Source organism: Ovis canadensis, chromosome 19 (assembly GCF_042477335.2).
Source record: "Ovis canadensis isolate MfBH-ARS-UI-01 breed Bighorn chromosome 19, ARS-UI_OviCan_v2, whole genome shotgun sequence".
NCBI lineage: Eukaryota > Metazoa > Chordata > Mammalia > Artiodactyla > Bovidae > Ovis > Ovis canadensis.
Genome location: NC_091263.1, coordinates 26,768,939 through 26,784,161, shown reverse-complemented (window position 1 = coordinate 26,784,161; position 15,223 = coordinate 26,768,939). Strand labels below are relative to the sequence as shown.

The 15,223-nt window shown below is 41.3% G+C and overlaps 1 protein-coding gene across 3 annotated transcripts in view; it reads left to right on the top strand.

The window, feature by feature from the left end:
* The first annotated feature begins 506 nt into the window (after positions 1–506).
* SCN10A (sodium voltage-gated channel alpha subunit 10) overlaps positions 507–15,223 on the top strand; it is a 90,424-nt gene continuing 75,707 nt past the window's right edge. For all 3 annotated transcript variants that reach the window (XM_069562151.1, XM_069562149.1, XM_069562150.1), the window contains exons 1-3: positions 507–776; positions 2,394–2,521; positions 6,519–6,599. In XM_069562151.1, the coding sequence (XP_069418252.1) occupies positions 507–776; positions 2,394–2,521; positions 6,519–6,599 (479 nt within the window). The remainder of the gene's footprint in view (positions 777–2,393; positions 2,522–6,518; positions 6,600–15,223) is intronic.

Below are 15,223 nucleotides of genomic sequence, written 5' to 3'. Positions count from 1 at the left end.
AAAAAGAGAAAGCAGTCTGGAGGTCCAGATGGAGTTCAGAGAAGGGGAGAAGCATCAAAATTGTCAGCAGATAAAAGGTGGTGATCGGGAAGTAGGATGAGACTCAAGATTAAGTAAATCAGAAACCGAAGTCTTTGATGAATGCAGCTAAGTGCCTATACTCAGGGGTCATAGAAGTGGGGAGAGAGGGCACTGTGGCTGGATCTGGTGGTGGTGGGATACAAAAACGATAAACAGTGGCTAGAAGCTCATGGACAGCACGGAGACTACTCTGAGGTACTGGCTTAGAGTGGACTGAACAGCCTCCCTCAAGAACACTGCAGGGCAGTGGAGTCCTAGGGGAGCTCAGTGTGAATTAAGGAAAGAACTAGAGAGGTGTGGGGAGGGTGGGGGAAGCTGTTCTAGCAAGCAGGGTTGGAGGGGGTGAGCTAGTAGGCAGGATGTTACCTCTCTGTGGTTGTGTTCACTCTCATAAGAATACATTCTTCCTAAAGAAGAATGAGAAGATGGAATTCCCCTTTGGGTCCCTGGAAACTACCAACTTCCGTCGATTCACCCCGGAGTCCCTGGTGGAGATTGAAAAAAGAATTGCTGCTAAGCAAGAGTCAAAGAAAGTCAAAGAGAAGTTCAGGAGGCAGAAGGACCAGAAAGAGAAGCCTCGGCCCCAGCTAGACTTGAAAGCCTGCAACCAGTTGCCCAAGTTCTATGGTACGCTCCCAGCTGAGCTGATTGGGGAGCCGCTGGAGGATCTGGACCCCTTCTACAGCACACACCGGGTAAGGGCTACTGGCGGGAATGGCCATTCTCGGCTCTGGGAGAGGAGGCCTCTGTCCCACCCAGTCCAGGAGTCCTCCTGCACCCTGGGTGATGTGACTGTCAGCTGGACTCAGTTAGTGAAAAATATCTCTAACTCACCTCCTCAATGTTTTCTTTGAATCCCTATGGTATTCATGGTGGAGGTTAATTAAATTCAGATCCTCTAAAGAAAGCTGTTGTGGAGTTTTCAGATAAAGTTGGCCATTCCCTTGGTTGAGTTCTAGCCTCAGATCTCTAGAGGTGTTGGCTCTCTATGCAAGTAGGGAGCAGAGATCTTCAGGCTGGAGGAGGGGCAGTGGGTAGAATAAGGAAGGGGAACCAAAATCAGGATGATTTAAACCAGTGGTCCTCAAAGTAGGGTCTCGAAACCCCTGGGATTCCCAAAACCCTTCTAGTGGGTTCAGGAGTTCAAAACTTTGCCTTAAAGATCCTTAGATGTCATTTGTCTTTTCCACTCACATTCTCTCCTGAATATACAGTGAATGTAGAGGCTATTAATAGAGGATCACATCAGTCTAACAGCTACAGGAATGCATGTTTGTATACTCTTGTGTTTACACAATTTAAAAAAGGCCATTTTTATTTCTGATATTGTATATAAATATATATATATACACACATATATGCATGCGTATATACAGACATATGCATGCTTGCTAAGTCACTTCAGTCATATCCCACTCTTTGTGACCCTATGGACCATAGCCTACCAGGCTCCTCTGTCCATGAGATTCTCCAGACAAGAATACTGGAGTGGATTGCCATGCCCTCCTCCAGGGTATCTTCCCAACCGAGGGATCAAACACATGTCTCTTATGTCTCCTGCATTGCCAGGCAGGTTCTTTACCACTAGTGCCACCTGGGAAGCCCGTACCCACATACACACACATATATACATTCATACACATGGTGTAAGAAAAAGGTATAAACATTAACAAAATATTTTTAAGGTTCTCAATAATTTTTGAGAGTATAAAAGGGCCCTAAAATTAAAGTTTGAGAACATCCAGCTTAAACTAGAACTATCTCGGACATTCTACACAGCTGAAAAGGGGGTGTGCGTTTGGGAGCTGGGAAGGGCAGGACCCAGCCATCTTAAATATGGTTTGCAGAGAAAAATAAGAAGGCACTGGAATGCCTTTCTCTCTCCTCTCAGTTGCCAAGAACCTACATCCTCCCTAGATGTTCAGAGGAGTGAACCAGTAGAAGGTTTGAAAGGGGAGACCTAGGAGGTAGAGAACAGAAGGACCATTCCAGGGATGTTCCACTAATCAGAAGAGGAATTAAATGCAACCAGAACTCCACCTCCCTGCTGCCAGAATCCTCCCCCTTGTATGATATATCTCACCAGCCCTGGGTCAGTTTCCTATTCACTGGGCAGCCTCCGGGGCCCATCTGATGTACAGTCAGCCACGGGGGCCTGAGGTCTTTCTCTCTATCTGCCCCTCCATTTGCCTCTCACTGACTCATGGGTTTCAGAGCCCTTCTCACGCATGAGCCTGAGATAATCTCTCTTATGTTGGGTGAGGATGTGTGTTTCTCACTGGAGGTCTGCCTTCTGTTGTGTTTTGTTTTAGACATTTATGGTGCTGAACAAAGGGAGGACCATTTCCCGGTTTAGCGCCACTCGGGCCCTGTGGTTATTCAGTCCTTTCAACCTGATCAGAAGAACAGCCATCAAAGTGTCCGTCCACTCATATCCTTTGCACGGTTGCTTCTTCCACATGTTAGAATCAGATGCTGCCCACTGTGTCCTGTACCTTCTTCAGGGGTTAACAATGGGGCCTTCTTCCAATTGAATCCTCAAACAATGGGATCATTAAATTGAAAAAAAAGTTTGTGGTTTTAATGTGTTCAACACCTTGCCTTGACTGTTCAACAATCCCAAGACAGAGGGGGTATTCATGTAACCCACAGGTGGGTTGGGGTTCATGTAGACCAGTCTGGGCCCACCTGTGGATGTACAACTTGTAAAGGGCACCCAGGCACATCCTCACCATATGTGGCCTGCTCTTCCCACAACATAATAACCAGGAAGGCTTTATGGTTTGGGCAGATGAGACAGTGGTAGGTTGGTTCTCTGTGGTCTAACCATTCTGGACAGTGACTGCTTATTTGGCAAAAAAGCAGCCCTTCTTAGTGGGTGAAGAGAACAGACTGTAATGGGCAGAGTGAAGATTGTCTCACTGGGATCCCATTGGTCACAAGGCACTGTCTAGAGCATTAGTTACCGCCCAAATTACCAGCAGGTTAAAAATGTCAATAGTCTGAGGTTCATGCCATTGGGGAATGTAGTAGTGACTAGAAACACACTGGTCGAATGTCTGTAATAAATTAATTGCTTTAGGTAGCTTCAGAAGCTGTCTCCAGCTTTTGTTTTCTATTCTTTTTTTTTTTTTTCCAAGGCAAGTCAAACTAGGACAAACAAGAGACTTTGGCTTGGTTTCCAAGGATCTTCCCTAGTGACTGTCCAAATTGGAAGTTCCTAATAAGGAATTCAGCTGTGGCTTCTAAGAGGTTGATTTGCAAGAACATCCTTGCCTTGGCTGGCCTGGCAGATGGTAGCCAGCCTCCTCTGAGCTGGGGGAGGACAGTAAAAGAGCTCTCATCTCATACTCTGGGGCAGCTTGTTAGATTGCTGGGTGGCGTTCCGTGAGCTGGTAGCACACTACATTACATTTAGCCTTTACGTGTTTTGCCTTTATGGCCAACCTGTGGGAATAATTTTCTTAATTCAGTCTTGCTGTTGTTTAGTTGCTAAGTCATGTCCAACTCTTTGTGACCCCATGGACTGTAGCCCGCCAGGCTCCTCTGTCCATGGGATTTCCCAGGCAAGGATATTGTATTGGGTTGCCTTGCCCTCCTCCAGGGGATCTTCCCTACCTGAGGACTGAACCTACATCTCCTGCACTGGCAGGTGATTCTTTACTACTGAGCCACTAGGGAAGCCCAATTCATCCTTAACTTTCCTAACACTATGGAAGGGCTCCCCAGGTGGTGCTACTGGTAAAGAACCTGCCTGCCAAGGCAGTAGACACGAGAGACACGGGTTCAATCTCTGGGCTGGGAAAATCCCCTAGAGGAGGGCATGGCAACCCACTGCAGTGTTCTTGCCTGGAGAATCCCATGAATAGAGGAGCCTGGCGGGCTATAGCCCATGGGGGTTGCAGAGTTGGACATGACTGAAGCGACTTCTTAGCACAGCACAGCACACAATGCTATGAAACAATATTTACTGAAAATAACAGCCTCCCACTGCTAAATACTTGCTAAGCATGAACACTGTCATAGATACAAGAACCCTTGAAGAAGGGATTAACATCTCCGTCTTATATCTGATGAAACTGATACTGAGGCGTTAAATTAATTGTGTAAGGCCACGTAGCAAGTTAAAAAATCCAGACTGCATCCTGCTTAGAGTAGGGTCAGCAATAAGGAAGTAGGAAGTTAATGGAAATGAATCAGAGTAATTTTTTCTCTAAGTATGTCATCTCTATATAGGTGTTTTTAAAAATATAAATTACATAAAAATTACAAATAAAGAAAAGCAGCAAATATGCAAACTCCTTGTCATCCATTCTGGTGGATTTACATCTATTTAAGTAAGAAACAGCTATTTAGAAGTAAAATCCCATTAAGGAACCAAGTGTACTAGTAAATATTCTTTTTATCTTGAGATTTGATGAATTGCTGGGTGGAGTCACAGCTGGACAGAAAAGCTGTTAAGGGTCTCTTTCTCACTAAAGACTGCATTGATATATTTAAATCTCATGAACTTGGTAGCTCCAGCCCCCAAAATATTCTTCCAGGTATAGAATTCTCAATCTCCTATTATTACTATTTCACCAGGATTATAATTCTAATCAAATTTGCCTTGAGCATTTTCACAAGTAATATTATCAGAATATATCATCATTCTTCTAAAGGTTTGTGGAGTTGGAGATATAATTTTAATTTAATCCTTGGGTTAACATTTTCCCCCCACATGAACACATTTCTTAATTTAATTGCACGTCAACAGGAAAATGTGGTTTAATTAGTAGAATTTCCTTTTTTGAAATAGATGGGTTCCTAAGTAACTGTAAAACAGAGTACATTAAAGGCATTTACAGAAAACTAAAATAGTTATAGATATTTCTGCTCAAAGTGAAATTATGGAAGAAGAGTGATTCTCTCCCTCTCTGTAAGTCAAGCTTCTCTTCAGGTGTTTTTTTGTCTTTAGGAAGTAACTAGTCCCCAGAAAAACGTCCAATGGGAGATATTCCTCTTTGGACTTTGCCACCAATATTTCTGCCCCATATATTTACCCTCTTCCACTCACCTTCCTTTTCAGTATCTTTGTCCCTTTCTTGCAATTTATTTGCCCCTTTAATATTCTTTAAAGGGACAAAGATATTTTCTTTGCCTTTAATATTCTTCCCTCTTGCTTACCAGAGTTCTCCTTGACGGCCTAATCCTGTTTGGAATCTTCTCCTTAAGCAAACATTTTACCCACCTGTGCCTGCCTCCACCATTCCTAACCAGATGTCCACTTCCTCAGTATGACTGACCTCAGCTAAGTTAGAAACACAATCTGACTACCCTAATTCCCATGAAAGCATGTGGCCCTCCCCTTATCTCTAGCGTCCTCGGAGCACAGATGTCTCACCTTCCCCTGATCCATAGGATATGCATTCCAAGACCCCCAGTGGATGCCTAAAGCTGCGGACAGTACTGAACCCTCTGTGTTTTTTCCTATACATACCTGCCTATGATCAAGTTTGATTTATAAATTAGGCACAGTAGGAGAGTAGCGACAGTAATAAAGTAGGAAAACAAAAGTTAGGTCAATGTGGTCTCTCTCTAAAAATGTCTTATTGCGCTGTACTCATCCTTCTTGAGATGGTGTGAGATTAAACGCCTACAATGATGACATGAAGTGAGGCAAATGATGTAGCCAATGGGACATAGCATTAGGCTACTATTGACCTCCTGATGATGTCAGAGGGAGGCACGTCTGCTTTGGGGGTGACCCTGGATCATGGAGCCATAATGATGTCAATGGTGGGGTGTCGGAAGCAGACAATGTTGATGGTTGGGGACCCCTGGCAGGATGGAGTTAGAAGGCTGAGATGTCACCACGCTAACTGAGACTGGTGGGTAATTTCATGCCTGTTTTCAGACTGCCATTGACCACAGGTAACTGAAACTGCAGGAAATGAAACCATGGCTAATGCGGGGTGGGGTTGGGGCTACTGCATTCTCTTTGTTTTTTAGGAAAAAAAGAGACATTTGCAGATGAAATTTCAAGCCATGCTCTGTAGTTAAATGCAGGTGTCAGGGAAGAAGGACATTTTGGAGAAGGGATTCTGTTTCCTTTCATCTTGCTCAGTTCTGTTTTCAGACGATTTGAGCCCACATCTCAACACCATCACTGACTAGCTGTATGACTTTGGAAAAATATTTAAGCTTTGTCAGCCCATTTTCTTAGCTCCAGTGTGTAGATAATAATATCCGCCTATAGGTTAGTTGTATTAGAAATGATATGGACGAAGTATTCAGCGAGAGTAGGCACTCCGTGTTAGCTGTTATTATGTGACAAGACCATAAACTTGATCCTAGCGAAAGAGTTATTAATTTAACCAATTCAGTGTCAAGGTGATCAGTGGTGACCTCAGGAAGACGCGGTGACTTTCAGCTTCTCCTTAACACAGCCCTCTCAGGTGGTTCAGTTTATTTATAACCATCACTATTTTGGTCAATTGTGTGGGCATGACCCGAACAGAACTTCCAGAGAGAATGGAGTGAGTAGATTTTCTGTCATTCTTGTGCCTTTCCTTTCTGTCCTCTCTTTCTCTTCCTTCACTGGGTGGCTTCTCTCTCTCATTCATCCTGCTGGGCCTCATTTGGGTAATGTGGAATCCTATTGCCTATCTGACTTTGCCATGAATAGATATCTTCTTCTCTATGGACTCTGTTTCATAAACACATGTATGATTTTCAGCTTCAAAGAGCTATAGATGAGTGGTTCTCCCTGGGGAGATTTAAAAAATTCTAATATCTGGGTCCAAGCCCCAGAGGGTCTGATTTCACTGGTCTGGGGTGGCCTGGGTATATGAGCCCCCCTACTTCTCCCTGCCACTGCTACATAGACACTTACCACTAGGTGTGCATCTGAATGAAACTGAGGGAAGCCCTACTTGGAAAGAGAGGATGGCGCATAATGAGGCAGAGCTAAGAACAAATGGTCCTGCCACATATTCTGAAAATAGCCCGTGAATAAAACTGTTTACGTTATCGTGGGTCATATAACTCACAGTGACTATAATATTCCCGAGGTTATTCTGTCTCCCTAGGTTAATGATGGAATCTGTGGTTTCAGATTTGGGGGCCTTTCTAAAAACATCCTGCACCAACATATCTAGGAGAGCTGCCCCTCACCCAGTTCAGACATGACATATTTTTGGAAAAATAACAGGAGCTCGGCAGAGTGTTCTCTTTTTCCAACCTTTAGATTTTTGCCTTTTGCTGACTATAAAATTAAATCATGCTACAGTTGGAAATAATTTCTATTTCTATTTATCAATTTAAGAAGAAAAATCAAGTGGTCATTTTAATTGATGCTAAAAATAATTTTATATAGTTTGACATCTGTTTATGATTAAAAACTCTTAGAAAAGTAAACATATAAGGGAATTGCTATACTCTGATAAAGGAAACCACTTTAAAGAAAGAAGCAAACATCATACTTGATGTGAAACACGGCAAACTTTCTCTTCATGATCAGAAAGGAAAAAAGCAAAGATGTCTTTTTCATCAGTTTTATTCAGCTTTGTAAAGGAGATCCTAACCAGTGTAGTAAGGCAAGAAAAAGAAATAAAAAGTATAAGAATAAGAAAAGAAGTATCAAAGATGCCATGATTTATATAGATAATATAATTCTGAACATAAAATAGCCATTGTAATCTACAGGTAAATTACTAGAATTAATAAGAAATACAGAAAAGTAGTTAAGTACAAATTGACACACATAAATCAATTGTATATCTCTATATTGCAATAAACAGAGAATAAAATAGTTTTTTAAAATACCATTTACACTGGCAGCTAAAAATAACAAGTTTCAAGAAATAAGATTATCAAAGTACAAGTAAAATCCCTACAAAGAAAATTATAAAAATGTTAAGTAGTATTACAGAAAACCCAATAAATGGAGAGATATATTGTAATCTTAGATTCAAAGTCACAATATTGTAAGACCCCCCAAAATGTTAAATTTAATGTGATTCCAATCAAAACCCCCAACAGATTTTTTTATATAACTTGACAAACTGACTCTAAGATTTATATGAAAATACAAAGAACAAATTCCAGCCAAGACACTTTTGAGACAGAAAAATGAGGTGGGAGAAAATAACGGGCTCTACTAGATATCAAGATTTGCTATAAATCTCCAGTAACTGAAATAGAGTGCCATTGGCATCAGATTAGTCAGACCAGTGGAAGAGAATAGTTGGCCCATAAACAAACCAGTGCACATACAGACCTTGAATTGGTGACAAAAACAGCACTGCAAAACAGCAGGGAAAGGGCAGTCTGGTAAATGACGATGAAGAATTAGGAATCCCAACAGAATAATTATATTGAACATCAGTTCAGTTCCGTTCAGTTCAGTCGCTCAGTCGTGTCCAACTCTTTGTGACCCCATCAATCGCAGCACGCCAGGCCTCCCTCTCCATCACCATCTCCTGGAGTTCACTCAGATTCACATCCATCGAGTCAGTGATGCCATCCAGCCATCTCATCCTTGGTCGTCCCCTTCTCCTCCTGCCCCCAATCCCTCCCAGCATCAGAGTCTTTTCCAATGAGTCAACTCTTCGCATGAGGTGGCCAAAGTACTGGAGTTTCTCTACACCAAATACAAGAATCAATTTTAGGTGGATTAAAGTCTAAATTTCTTTGCGAAAGACAAAGACATCAAGCTTTTAGAAGGTTGAGAAAACCCCCCAAAGAAGCGAAAACAAACAAAACCACAAAGAAATCTTCATGGCTTCAGGTTAGGGAAAGATTTACTCCATGTAATACAAGGCGCACTAGCCACAGAAGAAGAAAACAGATACGTTTTAGGATGTTAAAGAATTTCTGTTCATCAGAAGACAACTTTATGAAAGTGAAAAAACAAGCCTAGTAAGTAGAAGATGGAACACATATACCTCAAAAGTGTTTATATCCAGAATAATGTGCCCCTACAAATCAACTGGAGAAGGAAATGGCAACCCACTCCAGTACTCTTGCCTGGAGAATCCCATGGACGGAGGAGCTTGGTGGGCTACAGTCCACGGGTCGCAAAGAGTCGGACACGACTGAGTGACTTCACTTTCACAAATCAATTAGAAATATGTCAGAGCAACCAATTGGAAAAATGAGAAGATAAAGTAGATATTTCATAAAAGTAGAAATCCAAAATGGTCAGTGAGCATACGAAAATATTCTTAACCTTTTTCTTAATCAAGGAGATGTGAATAAAATAAAATCATACAGAGAGATTCTAAATTGTGACTGTACCAAATATTGAGAAAGGTATGGAGCAGCAGAAACTCCTATCTTGTTGGTGGGAATGTAGATTTGTACAACCCCTTTGGATGGCAGTGAATATTAGGAAATAAAGGTGAAAACACACAAACACTGTGATCCTCTAAGTATACTGTTAGGTACACACACTTCACAGAAATATGTACTTATGGACACCAGGATACTGCTGCAAGAACTTTCATGAACATTCCCCACAAAAATCAAAAATTGGAAATGACCAAAATGTCCATACATTTTTTTTTAATGTGGACCATTTTTTAAAAGTCTACTAAATTTGTAACAATATTGCTTCTGTTTTCATTTTTTGGCCACAAGATCTTAGTTCCCTGACCAGGGATTGAACATTCACCCCTGGCACTGGAAGGCAAAGTCTTAACCACTGGACTGTCAGGGAAGTGCCTTATATAATTTTTAATGTATTAATTATCTCTGTTATTTTCTTAAAAGGGGATAATGTATAGCAATGGATATGAATAAAACTATAATTCCATACAACAGTCTTAAGAACATCAGTCAATTCAGTCACTCAGTCTTGTCTGTCTCTGCGACCCCATGGACTACAGCATGCCAGGCTTCCTGGTCCATCACCAACTTCCGGAGCTTGCTCAGACTCGTGACCATTGAGTTGGTGATGCCATCCAACCATCTTATCCTCTGTCGTCCCCTTCTCCTCCTTTCTTCAACCTTTCCCAGCATCAGGGTCTTTAGAACATAATATTAAACAAAAAAAGCCAGACACAAAAGATTCAAATATATGATTCCATTTATATGAAATTCAAAAACAAGCACAACTTAGCTACTTTGGATGCATACTCAGGAGATAAAAATATAAAGTAAAAACACAAGAAAAAAGTACCAACAGTTAGGATAGTAGTAACCTCTAGGGCAGAAGAGGGAAGGAAATTGTGGATGTTCAAAATGTTCCATTTTGTGACATGAGTAGTTGTCATAGAGCTGCTATGGACTGAATAGTGCCCCCCGACCCGCATTCATATATTGAAGCCCTAATTGCCCCCCACCATGTGACTATAAAGGAGAAGGGGCCTTTAAGGAAGTGATAAAGGTTAAATGAGGTTATAACGGCAGAGCTCTGACCCTGCTACCTTTGTAAGAGAGGAGTGGATACCACAGCTCTCTACCATGTGAAGACACGGTAAGAAATTTCCACTAGCAAGTCAGGAAGAGGACTCTCACCAGAGCCTGACCACACTGGCACCAGCCCCTTGAACTGTGAGAAAATAAATGTTTGTTGTTTAACCACTCAATCTATAGTATTTTGTTGTGGCAGCCTAAGCTGGCAGATACCCAAGCATTCATTTTACAGCTAATCTATATTTCAGGTCTGTTTTCATTCTGTATGTTAATATTGGGCTTCCCAGGTGGCACGCTGGTAAAGAATCCACCTGCCAGTGCAGGAGACACAAGAGACTTGGGTTTGATCCCTTGATCAGGGAGATCCCCTGAAGTAGGAAACGTCAACCCACTCCAGTATTGGTGTCTGGGAAATCCCAAGGAAAAAGGAGCCTGGAGGGCTGCAGAGCATGGGGTCGCAACAAGTCAGACACATACCATAATGAAAAGCTTTAAAACAAAATAAATTTAAAACAAATAACTGTTACATTAAATGCAGAATACTGAAAAATAGAAGACAGTAGCTTGGTAGAAAAATTGCTGTTAGAATTTTAGTTTATTCTTTCTCTATATATAAAGTATATATACATATATACAGAGATGACATAGCATTATAGCATGTAAAATTTCTATCCTTTTTAACTTTTAATGCAAAAGCATTTTCTATCAAAAGTAAGAGTTCTTTGGGGATTCTGGTTAAATATGGACGATAGCATGAACATGTTTTACCCCAGCCCTCTGAAAATGCCAGTGGAATGACAGCATGGGAACAGTATAAATACACAAGAACAAAAAGAAGTAGAAAAGAAAGCTCAGAGGACAAAAGATGTCAAAACACTCTCAGAAAACCAGAAGTGGATGGAGGACGGTAAATGACTCAGCAGACCAGGGCTTGCTAAATGACAGTGCCTGCAGAGAAGGATAAAAACGAAGACCAAGGCATTTATTTTACCCTCTAAAACGCCAGAGCCCTGAAGATGTTGATGTGGTACAGGTGGCAAAAACTGAGACTGGAATGAGAAGAACATGGGAGCAGAGAATGTTCACTTGTTGTTTTTCTAACAGCAAGAAATTAAAGTTCATGTATCGGAATGAAAAATAACTATATTAAACAGCGCAAAGGTAAGCAGGAAAAAAATGTTATTAAATACAGTCAGATGATGGATAAAACGGAAGGGAAAGAGAATTAATGAGAGAACATAGTAAGGGCAATGTATTGTATAGCTTTATTATAATTATAAATATATATTTTCAAGCAAGTACTAGAACTGAAATAAAAACTTCTAAATTCAGAATCACACAGAAAAATAAAGCAAATAAAACACATCAGAAAATGCAATATTTTTAAAACTATTAAAAACATAACAAAGTAATACAAGTAAACTGAGATCAAATCTATCATGTTAAGAAATATAAATGTATTTGACTCATCTGTTTAAAAAAGTCATATTATATAACAAAGCAGTACTGAATTCTGTGCTGACTAAAAATATACCACTCAAAGTGACACAGAAAGGTCAAAATTTAAAAATGGGCAAGGATATAGTGAAGGTAGGTAGAACAGGAAGCAAGATCTTAATATCAGAGGAGGTTTAATTTAGCCCAAAACTTAATAAACAGAATAAAAATGACACTGCTGCTGCTGCTGCTGCTGAGTCGCTTCAGTCGTGTCTGACTCTGTGCCACCCCACAGACGGCAGCCTACCAGGCTCCCCCGTCCCTGGGAGTCTCCAGGCAAGAACACTGGAGTGGGTTGCCATTTACTTCTCCAATGCAGGAAAGTGAAAAGTGAAAGTCAAGTCGCTCAGTTGTGTCCGACTCTTCATGACCCCATGGACTGCAGCCTACCAGGCTCCTCCGTCCATGGGATTTTCCAGACAAGCGTACTGGAGTGGGGTGCCATTGCCTTCTACATAATGCTAAATAATCCATAAACAGTAATGTATATTTTTGCAACAAATAATGTGGCAACAATGTTTGTAAATCAAAAACTATAAAAGTATTAGGCTAAATAGACAAGAACATTGTAAGGGGCATTCCCTGGTGGTCCAATGGTGAGGATTACATGCTTACACTGCAGGGGGGATATGGGTTTGATCCCTGTTCAGGGAACTAAGATCACACATGCAGTGCAGAGCTGCCAAACAAACAAACACAAAATCCACATCGTAGGGGATTCCAGTTCCAGTTCAGTCGCTCGGTCATGTCCGACTCTTTGCGACCCCAGGGACTGCAGCACGCCAGGCCTCCCTGTCCATCACCAACTCCCAGAGTTCACTCAAACTCATATCCATTGAGTCAGTGATGCCATCCAGCCATCTCATCCTCTGTCGTCCCCTTTTCCTACTGCCTTCACTGTTTCCCAGAATCAGGGTCTTTTCAAATGAGTCACTTCTTCCCATCAGATGGCCAAAATATTGGAGTTTCAGCTTCAGCATCAGTCCTTCCAATGAATATTCAGGACTGATTTCCTTTAGGATTGACTGGTTGGATCTCCTTGCAGTTCAAGGGACTTTCAAGACTCCTCTCAACCCCACAGTTCAAAAGCATCAATTCTTCGTCCCTCAGGTTTCTTTATAGTCCAACTCTCACATCCTTACATGACTACTGGAAAAACCATAGCTTAGACTAAACAGACCTTTGTCCACAGAGTAATGTCTCTGCTTTTAATATGCTTGGCTGCAGTCACCATCTGTAGTGATTTTGGAGCCCAGAAAATAAAGTCTCTGTTTCCACTGTTTCCCCATCTATTTCCCATGAAGTGATGGGACCAGAGGCCATGATCTTCGTTTTCTGAATGTTGAGCTTTAAGCCAACATTTTCACTCTCCTCTTTCACTTTCATCAAGAAGCTCTTTAGTTCTTCTTCACTTTCTGCCATAAGGGTGGTCTCATCTGCATATCTGAGGTTATTGATATTTCTCCCGACAATCTTGATTCCAGCTTGTGTTTCTTCCAGTCCAGCATTTCTCATGATGTACTCTGCATATAAGTTAAATTAGCAGGGTGACAATATACAGCCTTAACGTACTCCTTTCCAAATTTGGAACCAGTCTGTTGTTCCACATCCAGTTCTAATTGTTGCTTCTTGACCTGCATACAGATTTCTCAGGAGGCAGGTCAGGTGGTCTGGTATCCCCATCTCTGTGTATTTTCCACAGTTTATTGTGATCCACACAGTCAAAGGCTTTGGCATAGTCAATAAAGCAGAAGTAGATGTTTTTCCTGGAACTTTCTTGCTTTTTCTATGACCCAGCGGATGTTGGCAATTTGATCTCTGGTTCTTCTGCCTTTTCTAAATCCAACTTGAACATCTGGAAGTTCACGATTCACGTATTGCTGAAGACTGGCTTGGAGAATTTTGAGTATTACTTTGCTAGCGTGTGTGATGACTGCAATTGTGCGGTAGTCTGAGCATTCTTTGGCATTGCCTTTCTTTGGGATTGGAATGAAAACTGACCTTTTCCAGTCCTGTGGCCACTGCTGAGTGTTCCAAATTTGCTGGCATATTGAGTGCAGCACTTTCACAGCATCATCTTTTAGGATTTGAAATAGCTCAACTGGAATTCCATCACCTCCACTAGCTTTGTTCGTAGTGGTGTTTCCTAAGACCCACTTGACTTCACATTCCAGGATGTCTGGCTCTAGGTGAGTGATCAAACCATCGTGATTATCTGGGTTGTGAAGATTTTTTAAATATAGTTCTTCTGTGTATTCTTGCCACCTCTTCTTAATATCTTCTGCTTCTGTTAGGTCCATACAATTTCTGTCCTTTATTGTGCCCATCTTTGCATGAAATGTTCCCTTGGTATCTCTAATTTTCTTGAAGAGATCTCTAGTCTTTCTCATTCTATTGCGTTCCTCTATTTCTTTGCACTGATCACTGATGAAGGCTTCCTTATCTCTCCTTGCCATTCTTTGGAACTCTGCATTCAAATGGGCATATTGTTCCTTTTCTCCTTTGCTTTTTGCTTCTCTTCTTTTCACAGCTATTTCTAAGGCCTCCTCAGACAACCATTTTGACTTTTTGCATTTGTTTTTCTTGGGGGTGGTCTTGATCACTGCCTCCTGTACAATGTCAAAAACCTCTGTCCATAGTTCTTCAGGCACTCGGTCTATCAGATCTAATCCCTTGAATCTATTTGTCACTTCCACTGTATAATAATAAGGGATTTGATCAAGGTCATACCTGAATGGTCTAGTGGTTTTCCCTACTTTCGTCAAGTAGGGAAATTTAAGTCTGAATTTGGCAATAAGGAGTTCATGATCTGAGCCACAATCAGCTCCCAGTCTTGTTTTTGCTGATGCAGAGAGCTTCTCCATCTTTGGCTGCAAAGAATATAATCAATCTGTTTTCAGTATTGCCACCTGGTGATGTCCATGTGTAGAGTCTTCTCTTGTGTTGTTGGAAGAGGGTGTTTGCTATGACCAGTGTGTTCTCTTGGCAAAACTCTATTAGCCTTTGCCTTGCTTCATTCTGTACTCCAAGGCCAAATTTGCCTGTTATTCCAGGTATTTCTTGACTTCCTACTTTTGCATTCCAGTCCCCTATAATGAAAAGGACATTTTTGGGGGGTGTTAGTTCTAGAAGGTCTTGTAGGTCTTCGTAGAACTGTTCAACTTCAGCTTCTTTAGCATTACTGGTCAGGGAATAGACTTGGATTACTGTGATATTGAATGGTTTACCTTGGAAACGAACAGAGATC